At 38.6% G+C, this 12,598-nt stretch overlaps 2 protein-coding genes across 12 annotated transcripts in view; one reads left to right on the forward strand and one right to left on the reverse strand.

The window, feature by feature from the left end:
- YARS2 (tyrosyl-tRNA synthetase 2) overlaps nt 1-12,598 on the forward strand; it is a 44,431-nt gene that overhangs the window by 19,934 nt on the left and 11,899 nt on the right. The window lies entirely within an intron of this gene.
- The window catches only part of DNM1L (dynamin 1 like), a 71,634-nt gene that overhangs the window by 1,867 nt on the left and 57,169 nt on the right, over nt 1-12,598 (reverse strand). For 3 of the 11 annotated variants that reach the window (XM_009003649.5, XM_003733729.5, XM_017975999.5), the window contains 7 exons: nt 11,260-11,352; nt 6,916-6,972; nt 5,550-5,627; nt 5,195-5,227; nt 3,239-3,415; nt 2,961-3,070; nt 284-443 (listed from right to left, as the gene is read on the reverse strand). In XM_009003649.5, coding sequence (XP_009001897.1) covers nt 284-443; nt 2,961-3,070; nt 3,239-3,415; nt 5,195-5,227; nt 5,550-5,627; nt 6,916-6,972; nt 11,260-11,352 — 708 coding nt within the window. The remainder of the gene's footprint in view (nt 1-283; nt 444-2,960; nt 3,071-3,238; nt 3,416-5,194; nt 5,228-5,549; nt 5,628-6,915; nt 6,973-11,259; nt 11,353-12,598) is intronic. The other 8 variants (XM_009003650.4, XM_009003648.5, XM_078338930.1 and 5 more) reach the window with 3 other exon arrangements.

Raw genomic sequence — 12,598 nt, forward strand, 5'->3', positions numbered from 1 at the left:
GAAATAAAAATTTTAAATGCTTATTATAAAGTTATGAAATTAATCAGAATTGTGCAGGGTAATTTTTCCAGTGTATATGTGGTAGGTTTATATTAACCAATATTAGAATCTAATTAGAATCTAATCAAGTACCAACAAGAAACAAACCAAGCTAGAATATAAAGACTATATATACATATATATATACACACATACACACACACACACACATATATATATCCAAGAATCCAAACTGCATTTCTGTCTACTGCCAAAGTATAAAAACTCAAAAGTTTCACAGTACCTTTAGCATATCAGCTGCTTCTTTCCTGCGCTGTGCCATGTCCTCAGATTCAGTCAGAAGATCATCCAATAAGGATGATTTATACAGCTGGCCTACTAGCTCACTCTGAAGAGTGTCTTTCACATGATTAACCAAAAAATGCATTACTGCCTTTGGCACACTGCAAAACAAAGCCAAATTATGGAATTTTAGCCAAAATTCTACTTTTAATAATTTGGGCTTAGATGCTGACCTCATGAAATAAGAACACTGTACTACTTTGGATATTTCATTAATGGCATAATTGCCCTTTAGATTTTTGCTTAATTATAATTTAAGAAAAGCAACAGTTCAGTGGCTAATGCCTGTAATCCCAGCACTTTGGGAGGCCAAGGTAGGTGGACTGCTTGAGGCTAGGAGTTTAGTTTGAGACCAGCCTGGCCAACATGGTGAAACCCCATCTGCACTAAAAATACAAAAATTAGCTGGGCATGGTGACACATGCCTGTGATCACAGCTACTCAGGAGACTGAGATACGAGAATCACTTGAACCCAGGAGGCAGAGATTACAGTGAGCCAAGAACTGCTCTCCACCCTTGGTGACAGAGTAAGGCTGTCTCAAAAGGAAAAGCAATAGTTGTCAATATTTTACCTTCTTTTCATCATCCTTATTTCAAAACTCTTCGATAAGCTTTATTCAGGTTGGGCATGGTGGCTCATGCCTGTAATCCCAGCACTTTGGGAGGCCCAGATGGGTGGATCATGAGCTTAGGAGTTCAAGACCAGCCTAGCCAACATGGTAAAACCTTGCCTCTACTGAAAATGCAAAAAAAAAAAAAAATACCCGGGCATGATGGTGGATGCCTGTAATCCCAGCTACTTGGGAGGCTGAGATAGAGAACTGCATGAACCTGGGAGGTGGAAGTTGCAGTGAGCCGAGATAGCGCCACTGCACTCCAGCCTGGGCAACAGAGTAAGACTCCGTCTCAAAAAAAAAAAAAAAAAAAAAAAGCATTATTCATAATAGCCAACAAGTGAGAAAAACCTAAACATCTATCAGCTAATGAATGGATAAATACAGTATGACATATCCATATAATCTAATATTATTCAGACATAAAAAGATACATCACTTAATAACAGGGATATATTCTGAGAAATGCATTATTAGGTGATTTCATTTTGTCAACATCAAAGTGTGCTTACACAATTACAGATGGTATAGCCTACAACACACCTAAGGTAGACAGGATAGCCTATTGCTCCTAGGCTACAAACATGTACAGTATGTTACTGTATTGAATACTGTAGGGAACTGTAACATAATGGTAAGTATGTATCTACACATAGGAAATGTACAGAAAAAATATGGTATCATAATCTAAAGGGAACACATTCAAATATGTGGTCTGTTGACTAAAACATTATGTGGCACATGACTGTACTGATTCAATGCTACAATATGGATGAGGAGTAAAAACATTAAGTGAGCCAAGTGCGGTGGCTCACAGCTGTAATCCAAGCACTTTGGGAGGCAGACAGATCACAAAGTCAGGAGTTTGAGACCAGCCTGGACAATATGGTGAAACCCCATCTCTACTAAAAATACAAAAATTAGCCAGGCGTGGTGGTGGGAGGCTGAGGCAGGAGAATCGCTTGAACCCAGGAGGCAGAGGTTGCAGTGAGCCAAGATCACTCCAGCCTGGGCGACAAAGTGAGACTCCATTTCCAAAACACACATATTAAGTGAAAGATGCCAGGTACAAAAACTATATAAATATTAGTCTTATACGAGTATTAGACATACTAGTATATGAAATGTCCAGAAAAGGCAAATCCAGAGAGACCATAGGTTGTTGGTTGCCAGATATAGGAGGGGGGCAAAATGGGAAGCCCCTGCAGTTGAGTACAGGGCTTCTTTATGAAGTAATGCAAATATTACAAATACCACACAGTGGTTAGGACCACATAGTCGTGAGCATTGCACAGCTTTGTGATACATACTAAAAATCACTGCAAACTACACTTAAAAGAGGGTGGGCTTTGTGGCGTATGAATTATATCTTTAAAAAACAAAAACAAGGCCGGGTACAATGGCTCACGCCTGTGATCCCAGCACTTTGGGAGGCCGAGGCAGACAGATCACCTAAGGTCAGGAGTTCGAGACCATTCTGGCCAACATGGTGAAACCCCATCTCTACTAAAAATAGAAGAAATTAGCTGGGGGGGGTGGTGCACACCTCTAATCCCAGCTACTCAGGAGCTGATGGAAAAGAATCACTTGAACCTGTGAGGCAGAGGTTGCCGTGAACTGAGATCATGCCACTGCACTCCATGGTGACAGAGCAAGACTGCGTCTCAAAAAAAAAAAGGCAAGTCAGTATTACTAGCCAAAATAATGAAACTACTAAATTAAAATTTGGAAAAAAAAAATTCTTAAATGACTCAAAATGTGGCAGCCAGACAGAACAAAAGAATCTCTCCTTTTTAATAGCTTTTTCTAGCTGATAGATGAGGTCCTAGTCATTCTATGTTAACAAACTCAAGTCTTACTACAAGTTACCCAAGGACTATCAGAGAATCTACTTGATTTAGAATAAAAACTAACCTAAATTTTTTTTAAATACATGTATTTTTCAAAACAGATCACAGAATCATCCAGCAGTATTAAAGCCTGTGATTTATATTAATACTAACCTGTCTTGAATATTCTTTCTGACAATGAGAAAATATGATTTGATGAGTCGTTCAATAACCTCACAGTCTCGCTGTTCCCGAGCAGATAGTTTTCGTGCAACAGGAACTGGCTAAGTGGGGGTGAGGGGGAAGAATATTACTTTTATGACACTTTGAAATGCCAGCATTTAACATCTGAAAGTTACGTAAGTTTTTGAGACTTTTAGTTCTTTTTGTCTAATTGTTTTCCTACTAACGTGGTCATCTTATTAGACCTAAACCAAACTGTCACGGCTTACCACATCCAGCAGATTCACAGCATGACCTTTCTGTGGACTGGCTGGCATAATTGGAATGGGTTTTGATTTTTCTTCTGCTAATAACTCTTCAGCTTTTGAAGTCTTCAACATTCCTCTCCAGTTGCCTGTTGTTGGTTCTTGAACGCCATCTCCAACCCCACCACCTCCAGATGCAACCTGAAAAAACATGTTCCAAAACCTATACCAACTTTTACTATGCAGACAGATAATGAGGTCAGAAGGAGACCGTAGGTGGCATGTATGACTGGAACCCTGAGCTATCTAAGTAAGTTGTTTGCAAGGCATCAGCCAATTTATGTTCTATTTAATTCCCTTTTTCTTTATCATTCACTAACTTTTCAAAATTGTTCCTCTTCTCCCACCCTTCAAACACTAAATTGTAAAAAGAAGTATAAGCTACCCTTAAAAACAAAACTACCCATTAAAAGCACAAAGAACTGCCATTCCGTTTAATTTCTTAAGTAATCATAAACACTGTTAAACTCTCTCCCTAAAATTCTATGAACTTATTATGTCTCTGAACTTAAGAGTTTATATATTTCTCAAGTCAATTTACATTCCTCATAGTCAACAAAAATGCCATAAGGTATAAGTAAGAAGTCTTTAACAAATAGCAAGACATTTGTTATTCCTAGGCTGACAGTCACTATAAGTTGTTTCAAAGGTAGAATGTGACATAAACACAACAGAAGTCCCTTCAACATCTGTACTCTTAAGGATTTGCTGCAAGAAATCTAGTGCTACCATTAATCAGTCACAAGGGCTTTTGCACCTTGTTTTCTGTAAAACTAGTCTTGACTTCTAAAACACAAAAATGACTGCTTATAATGGAAAAACATAATTCATCAACATTTTCAGTCACAAGGGCTTTTGCACCTTGTTTTCTGTAAAACTAGTCTTGACTTCTAAAACACAAAAATGACTGCTTATAATGGAAAAACATAATTCATCAACATTTGAGAGGTTTTTTTTAGGTATTCTTTAAGATCTTACAATCTAAAAATGGATTACATAAATTTAATAGAGCATTATGGCATTATTTCCTTCACCATTGTTAGAAAAATGGTAGTTTGGGGTATCATTCTGAATCAAAATATTTGCTAAAATCTGTGTTCAGCGTGTCAGTTAAGGTGAACTATATTTAAATATAAGTAGTATATTTATATTACACATTAACTTAAAAATGAGTAATTAGAATTTTAAATGTTTGTTAACTATACACGAATGGTATACCAAATGAAATTTTAAAGAGAGGGAGCACATTCAGTGTGATGTCGTGAATGAAACAAAACTTGTGCAGTGATTTAGATGGTTCTCTTCATATGTGAGCACAGTGGGCTGAGAGAAGATAAGACATTTAAATATGGACATTTAAGAAAGGAAAGGAGCTAAATGGCAGAAAATCTTGAAATAGACATGACTCTGAATAACTTATACATTATTTAATTTTCATCTAAAATGATTGTCAAGAATTGGAAACAGTCTCAAACTCTCACAGTCCTCGTTTGTTTTTGATTTGCTTAAGCTTCTGAAGCATATGTGAAGCGATATATGTCATAACAAGTGCAAACTAATTGGAAGCATAAGAAAGAAGCAATGTATTAGAGGATTATCTATTAGTACTGAACAGATCAAGATCTTTAAAGAGGAAATGTCCAAAAATACAATTCCATCTCTGCAATCTTTATTTCTTACCAAATACTAAATTTAAACCTATTATTGAAGGTAACAGAAAACAGAAAGCCTCTTATTGTAACTATTAACACAGTGTCAAAACTAATGCCATCTTCCACAGGTTAGATAAAAGGAACATTAAGAACATAACACAGATGAGATAGAGAGCACTACACAAACAGGTTTTTTAATGGTGTTATAGACAGTGTTTCAGTGAGAACCAAAGGTACCAACATTTCCATTCTGAAGCAAGAGACTCACAGTTTTAGTTTCTCTTCTGCTGTCCTGAATTAACTGTTAAAAGATATGTTAAAACATGCAATTTAACAAGCAAAATTTAAATACCAATGGGTTGAAATTCAAAAAGTACAGGATAATTTCCTCTTTAAATTACTTCTTTTTCTGTGTGCATCTTCTATATCGCAAGCAAAAGGATGTCAACAATATAAAGTAGGCATTGCATTGTTACAGTTTTAAAATATATATTACACTGAAGTGATCTGACCTTAGCACAGTATCCCATATTAATATTCTTCTATTCAGTGTATTGTTTCCAGAAGATTATGTTGCACCAAAGAACTAGGCATGCAGGCTTAGATTAAGAATCAGAACAGACCTTGCCATCAGCCTCAGCAGAAGCAGCAGGGGAGGGCTCCTGGGAGGCAGGTGCCAAAGCACTTGGAACTTTAGAAGACTAAAGGCAAAAAAATGCAGGGGGGGAAAGGATGCAAAAATGCATTCAGAAACATTCTATAAATGTGAATTTTTCCCTTCTGTAACAAAATTGTAAAATAACATGAAAAATGAAAATAATCATGGGAGATAAAATTGTTTTTTCTGCCTTATTTCCTTCACCATTGTAAAAAGTTTCCTTCAGATGAATACATAAGAAAAATCCAAGGCCAGGAGCGGTGGCTCAAGCCTGTAATCCCAGCACTTTGGGAGGCCGAGGTGGGTGGATCACGAGGTCAAGAGATCGAGACCATCCTGGTCAACATGGTGAAACCCCATCTCTACTAAAAATAGAAAAAAATTAGCTGGGCATGGTGGCGCATGCCTGTAATCCCAGCTACTCAGGATGCTGAGGCAGGAGAACTGCCTGAACCCAGGAGGCGGAGGTTGTGGTGAGCCGAGATCATGCCATTGCACTCCAGCCTGGGTAACAAGAGCAAAACTCCGTCTCAAAAAAAAAAAGAAAAATCCAAATCCAAAAGCTTCACTTTTATTTTTCGTATTTGATAAGATTATTTTCTGGAGAATTCAAGGTAACAGATTTTTATATACACGTTAGGATTACAACTATTGTAAGTATTACTAGTAATTAAAACCTCTGTTCTGTGCATATTTTTTCCAAGAAACCCTCTTATCATAAGTCATTTCAACTATTTACAAAGTTGATAAAATCACTAACTGAATTTTTGTTTAAAGCTTCATGCTTAAATAAATGCTTAAACCTACTTTTTTTTTTTAATTAATTTTTGAGATGGAGTTTTGCTCCTGTTGCCCAGGCTGTTGTGCAGTGGTGTGATCTCAGCTCACCACAACCTCTGCCTCCTGAATTCAAGCAATTCTCCTGCCTCAGCCTCCCGAGAAGCTGGGATTACAGGAATGTAACACCACACCCAGCTAATTTTGTATTTTTAGTAGAGGCAGGGTTTCACCATGTTGGTCAGTCTGGTCTCCAACTCCCAACCTCAGGTGATCTGCCCACCTGGGCCTCCCAAAGTGCTGGGATTATAGGCGTGATCCACCAAGACCGTCCACTTAAACTTGTAAGCATTTGTGTCAGTGAATTCAAAATACTATTATCTTTAAATCACTCAAAGCCTATTTTAAACTTGTATGCCTTTACTCAAGAGCTCCAATGGAGTGTTAAAGGGAGGAAAAGAAGAAAAAATTACTCCTAGAACTGATTAATATTCTGAGCTCATCAATCCATCTTTAGGTATTGGGAATATACATTTAAAAACTTTTTTTTTTACCTTGTCTCGTGATACAGCTGAAGGTAATTCTCTGGCTAGCCTGTTTCTCCTTTGTTCCTAAGAAACACAAATCGAGCAAAACAAAAGTGATTATTTGAGTACTAAGATATATGCCTACTAAAAAATGTTCATGTTAATTGAAAAGTGTGGAGCAACTTACAGATACATCCTCTCATTGTTGGGACTCATGCCATAATTATATTTTAAAATAAATAAGAAATCATTTAACCCAATGCTTCTCAATCTTTTTTTTTCTGCCCACACACCTGAAGGATACAATACAGTGTCAGTAACAGTGGCTCCCTGTACTAGGGATTCTCAAATGAGGGGCAACAGACTGACATTTTCTCCCCCTTTCCCACTAAGAAAGAGTGATATAAACTGTCCTCACATAAATCTGGAACATAAGCCTTCAACATACGAGGAGTTTGAAGTGCAGAGAGTCACAGAAAACTCCATAAAGCCTTTTAAAGTCACTCTTACCTGAACATCTTTGTGTTAAATTCAAACAACTCCCCTACATAAATCATACCTTGAAGAAGTATCTGTGGTTGAAGCTATCCTTATAAAATGTTCCTAAACTACCTCCAGAAAATAAAGTGTTGACAACGGATAGTCCTTTCTATAACATGGCTAATTTACCAGATTGATCAATTGCCCACAATTCTAATTTGCTAATATTATCAAAGTAACTTGTACAAAGCTAAAGAAACTGTTAAATTCAAATTAGATAGTCCCAAGCATCTGCTATATCCAAGTACCAAGATAGGCACAAGATCATGAAGATACTGGCTGGGCCCGGTGGCTCACACTTGTAACCCTAGCACTTTGGGAGGCCAAGGTGGACAGATCACTTGAGGTCAGGAGTTCGAGACCAGCCTAGCCAAAATGGTGAAGCGCTGTCTCTACTAAAAATACAAAAATTAGCTGGGTGTGGTGGTGCACACCTATAATCCCAGCTACTCAGGAGGCTGAGACAGGAGAATCGCTTGAATCCAGGAGGCAGAGTTTATGGCTGCATTCCAGCCTGGGCAACAGAATAAGACTCTCTAAAGAAAAAAGATTATGAAGATATAGAAAGCTGATAATGAAAGGTGTTAATGGTGGATCTCTCACAGTCCGCATCAAATACAGTAAAAAGTATTTCGGTTAAAGTCAAAATTGCTCCTAAGTATAAAGTATTACAAAGCTTGTTAACTTACACTTTTTTTAAGTAATACTTTAATAAACTATTACATGAACACAATCAAACTTGCAAAAAAGTGTAAGTTAACAGTTAAACTTTTTTGCAAGTTTGATTGTGTTCATGTAATACTTTCTACATTATAGTTTTGTTTTTGTAAAACCTTTGTTACGGTTTTGTTTTGTTTTTGTTGAGATGGAGTTTCACTTTGTCACCCAGGTTAGACTGCAGTGGCAAGATCTCAGCTCACTGCAACCTCCGCCTCCCAGGTTAGATCAATTCTCCCTGCCTCAGTCTCCGGAGTAGCTGGGATTACAGGCATCCACCACCACACCTGGCTAATTTTTGTATGTTTAGTAGAGACAGGGTTTTGCCATATTGGCCAGGCTAGTCTCGAACTCCTGACCTCAGGTGATCCGCCTGCCTCTGGCTTCCAAAGTGCTGGGATTACAGCCATGCGCTACTGCGTCCAGCCCTCAGTGAATGTTTTACATGTAACATTTTTTTTTTTTGACAGAAATTTCACCCAATTTTATTTTTTCATGGTATTCAATAATAAAAAACATAACATAAAAATATAGATGTCAGCAGTCTTCGGCCGGGTGCAGTGACTCATGCCTGTAATCCCAGCACTTTGGGAGGCCAAGGCAGGTGGATCACTAGGTCAGGAGATCAAGACCATCCTAGCTAAGATGGTGAAACACTGTCTCTACTAAAAAATACAAAAATTAACCAGGCATGGCAGCACACACCTGTAGTCCTAGCTACTTGGGAGGCTGAGGCAGGAGAATTGCTTGAACCCGCGAGGTGGAGGCTGCAGTGAGCCGAGATCATGCCACTGCACTCCAGCCTGGGTGACAGAGTGAGACTCCATCTAAAAAAAAAAAAAAAATCTTCAAAATAAAAAATTAGCATGTTAAAATACATGTTTTGAACAGGGATACAAAGTGAAAGGCACACTATCTAGAATTCTCACCCTGGTCTGTTACTAACCAGTTATGACCTGAGCTGGGCCCCAGCAGACCTGGTGTACCTGCTTTGCTAACTGGACAGTTTACCAACTCTTCTGAAGCCCTAGTGTCCTAATCTGTTAATGACATTATCTGCCCTCAGGGTTACGGTAGAGATTAAATGACTTAAATGAAAATATCCATATAAGGTTCTTTGGCACAGTCATTAAAACTAGAAGCCTATTCATTTGTAGAAAAATACTAATCTGAAATCATATCACATAAGACCTTATAACAAAACTACGGCAGACACAAATTTTTCATGATGTTAGTTTCCTTTTTTTTTTTTTTTGAGACCATCTTGCTCTGTCACCAGGCTGGAGTGCAGTGGCACAATCTTGGCTCACTACAACCTCCGACTCCCTGGTTCAAGTGTTTCTCCTGCCTCAGCCTTCTAAGTAGCTGGGATTAGAAGCACGTGCCACCAAACCCAGCTAATTTTTGTATTTTTAGTAGAGACTGGGTCTTACCATATTGGCCAGGATAGTCTTGATCTCCCGACCTCGTGATCCGCCCGCCTTGGCCTCCCAAAGTGCTGGGATTACAGGCCACGGTGCCTGGCCCATGATGTTAATGTCAATGTAAAAAGAACGAAATCCTTTAAGTGTCTGCATGCTAATTTTTAACATAACTGTTATCTAGCTTACTTTCTGAGTGTTTTGAAGTGCCTACTCAAGTATATGTCTTGGATTTTTTCTGGTAACAGGAATCACCCCAGCTATGTAACCAAAAATTAGTTTCCTAGATCAGTGTTGAGAAGAAGGTGCCAATTTCCTATGATAGTGCCCTCCAAAATAAGCACCAAAGGAATAACTACTGTCTGTAAGCCTCAAGCTCCCCATCTGTTTTGGAGAGTTACTCTTGTTGCCCAGGCTGGAGTGCAATGGCGCGATCTCAGCTCACTGCAACCCCCACTCCCAGGTTCAAGTGATTCTCTTGCCTCAGCCCCACAAGTAGCTGGGATTACAGGCACTTGCACCACACCCAGCTACTTTTTTGTATTTTTGGTAGAGATGGAGTTTCACCATGTTGGCCAGGCTGGTCTTGAACTCCTGACATCAGGTGATCCACCTGCCTTGACCTCCCAAAGTGCTAGGATTACAGGCGTGAGCCACCGAGCCTGGTTACCCCATGTTTTAACCAGAGTTGAAGTCAGTAACCTAGGATCCCTTCCAGTTTCCAAATTCCATGTTTACAATTTTCTCACCATGCATATGCAGAAGAGGCAATCTGGTATAGAAGGGGACTCTGAGGTCTTACTGAATTAGGGAGTAGCAGAAAAATGTACTATTTTTGGAGAAAAGTGGCAGAGAAAATAATGGCTTCTGGATAAATTGCTGTATCCACCAGCCTTGGCTCCATCTGAGCTTTTACTCAATTTGCTACATTAACATCAAAAGGAAAGAAAAGAGCCATGAAATGCAGCAACCCCAGTAGTGGTGAAAAAAGCACTCTGCTTTTTCCAAATGTATGCTAAGTTGGGTAATTCTTGAGTGTTTCCTTCACAGCTTTCAGAGACAAATGAAAACAATTTTAAACACTCACTTTGTTGTACACACTTCCCCTGTATAAACTACAAGTTACCAAAACAGAGCCAGTCACACTAAATGAATGAATTCTCAGATTCTTTCTGAATTTCAATTTCATAAGCAGAAAGTAATAATGCCTTCAGGTGGTTTTAAGAATTAAGAAAACAGGCCGGGCACGGTGGCTCAAGCCTGTAATCCCAGCACTTTGGGAGGCCGAGGCGGGTGGATCATGAGGTCAAGAGATCGAGACCATCCTGGTCAACATGGTGAAACCCCGTCTCTACTAAAAATACAAAAAATTAGCTGGGTGTTGTGGCACGTGCCTGTAATCTCAGCTACTCGGGAGGCTGAGGCAGGCGAATTGCCTGAACCCAGGAGGCGGAGGTAGCAGTGAGCCGAGATTGCGCCATTGCACTCCAGCCTGGGTAACGAGAGGGAAACTCTGTCTCAAAAAAAAAAAGAATTAAGAAAACAATGTAATCCTCTCAGCCTACTTCCTGGCATACAGCAGGCACTAATGTGGCACATGTCTATTTTATAGTAATGCCATGCTCAATAAGTTTGATATAACTGAGTTACAACAGATTTTTCCATCTGTGAAAAACATAACAATTATATTTACCTCTATATTATTATTCATTAGCCCACAAGCATCAGCAAAGTCCGGATGTTTTGTGTTGATATAAGCCAGTTCAATTGCCACTAAGTTATGGACCTAGAAAAAAAGTAAGTTACGCTATATACAAAAATACATCAACCATATTTTACTTTGAGAAATTTATATATAAAACTTATGAAACAGACAATACTGAAAAAGTACAGGAAACATATGCCTAAATAACTACTTGATAATTATATTCCAACTGATAAAACTTATGCGAAATAATGATTTACTCTAGCTTTAAAATTATTTACATTTTGGCATCTAAAATTGCATTTCTAAGAGGGAAAAATAACATTAAAGTAACTACAAGTATTTTACTGGTAGGGAAAAATAGTTATCTTCCGGATGCAAGTCTAAGTCTAAATTCCAAGGCTTTATGCAACTTTGCTATGAAAACTTCAAATCATCCACGATTCCACATCACTTTTTTAGTTCATTTTTAACAACATAAGTTCATAACCAGGCATCAGTTAAAGATGCTAACTTTATTTGAACTTTATTTGGGTAAAGGATACATCTAAAGACCTGAGGTAGTGACTAGCCTTAACTATAAAGCACCTAGTTTAAAATATATGTAGTTCAAAATCCTAAGAGGACAATAAAAAAGGAAAGTTGGAATTAATTTATCCAGACCTCTACGGAACTGCTGAATCTTTTTTTTTTTTTTTTTTTTTTTTTTTTGAGAAAGAGTTTCGCTCTTGTTGCCCAGGTTGGAGTGCAGTGGCACGATCTCAGCTCACCACAACCTCTGCCATTTGGATTCAGACGATTCTCCTGCCTCAGCCTCCTGAGTAGCTGGGACTAAAGGCACATACCACCACACCCAGCTAATTTGGTATTTTTAGTAGATGGGGTTTCTCCATGTTGGTCAGGCTGGTCTCGAACTCCCAACCTTCAGGTGATCCACCTGCCTTGGCCTCCCAAAGTGCTGGAATTGCAGGCATAAGCCACCGTGCCACTAAGTCTTTCAGAGAGGATAAACTTAAGCCCTTTACTATGTCCTGTCCTAACAAATCTCAGGTATCAGAACAGCATTTATCAGCCCAGAACAAGGTGAAAAGGATCTATGAAAATGAAGTGCCAATGATTCTGTGCTAAAGGCAGTCTTAGACATCAGAATCTGAGGGCTATCCTCACTAAGGAAACAACCAAACAGCAGCACTTACATTCCAAGGATGGTTTTGTACTCTTAGTAAACCTCCACGGGGCTCACCATCCTGAGCCAAGGACCCAAATGCACTTTCAGTGATCAGAAAGGAAAGGAAAGGAAAGGAAAAAAAAAAAAAAAAAAAAAACC

This window comes from Callithrix jacchus, chromosome 9 (genome assembly GCF_049354715.1).
Source record: "Callithrix jacchus isolate 240 chromosome 9, calJac240_pri, whole genome shotgun sequence".
In the NCBI taxonomy this organism is placed as follows: domain Eukaryota; kingdom Metazoa; phylum Chordata; class Mammalia; order Primates; family Cebidae; genus Callithrix; species Callithrix jacchus.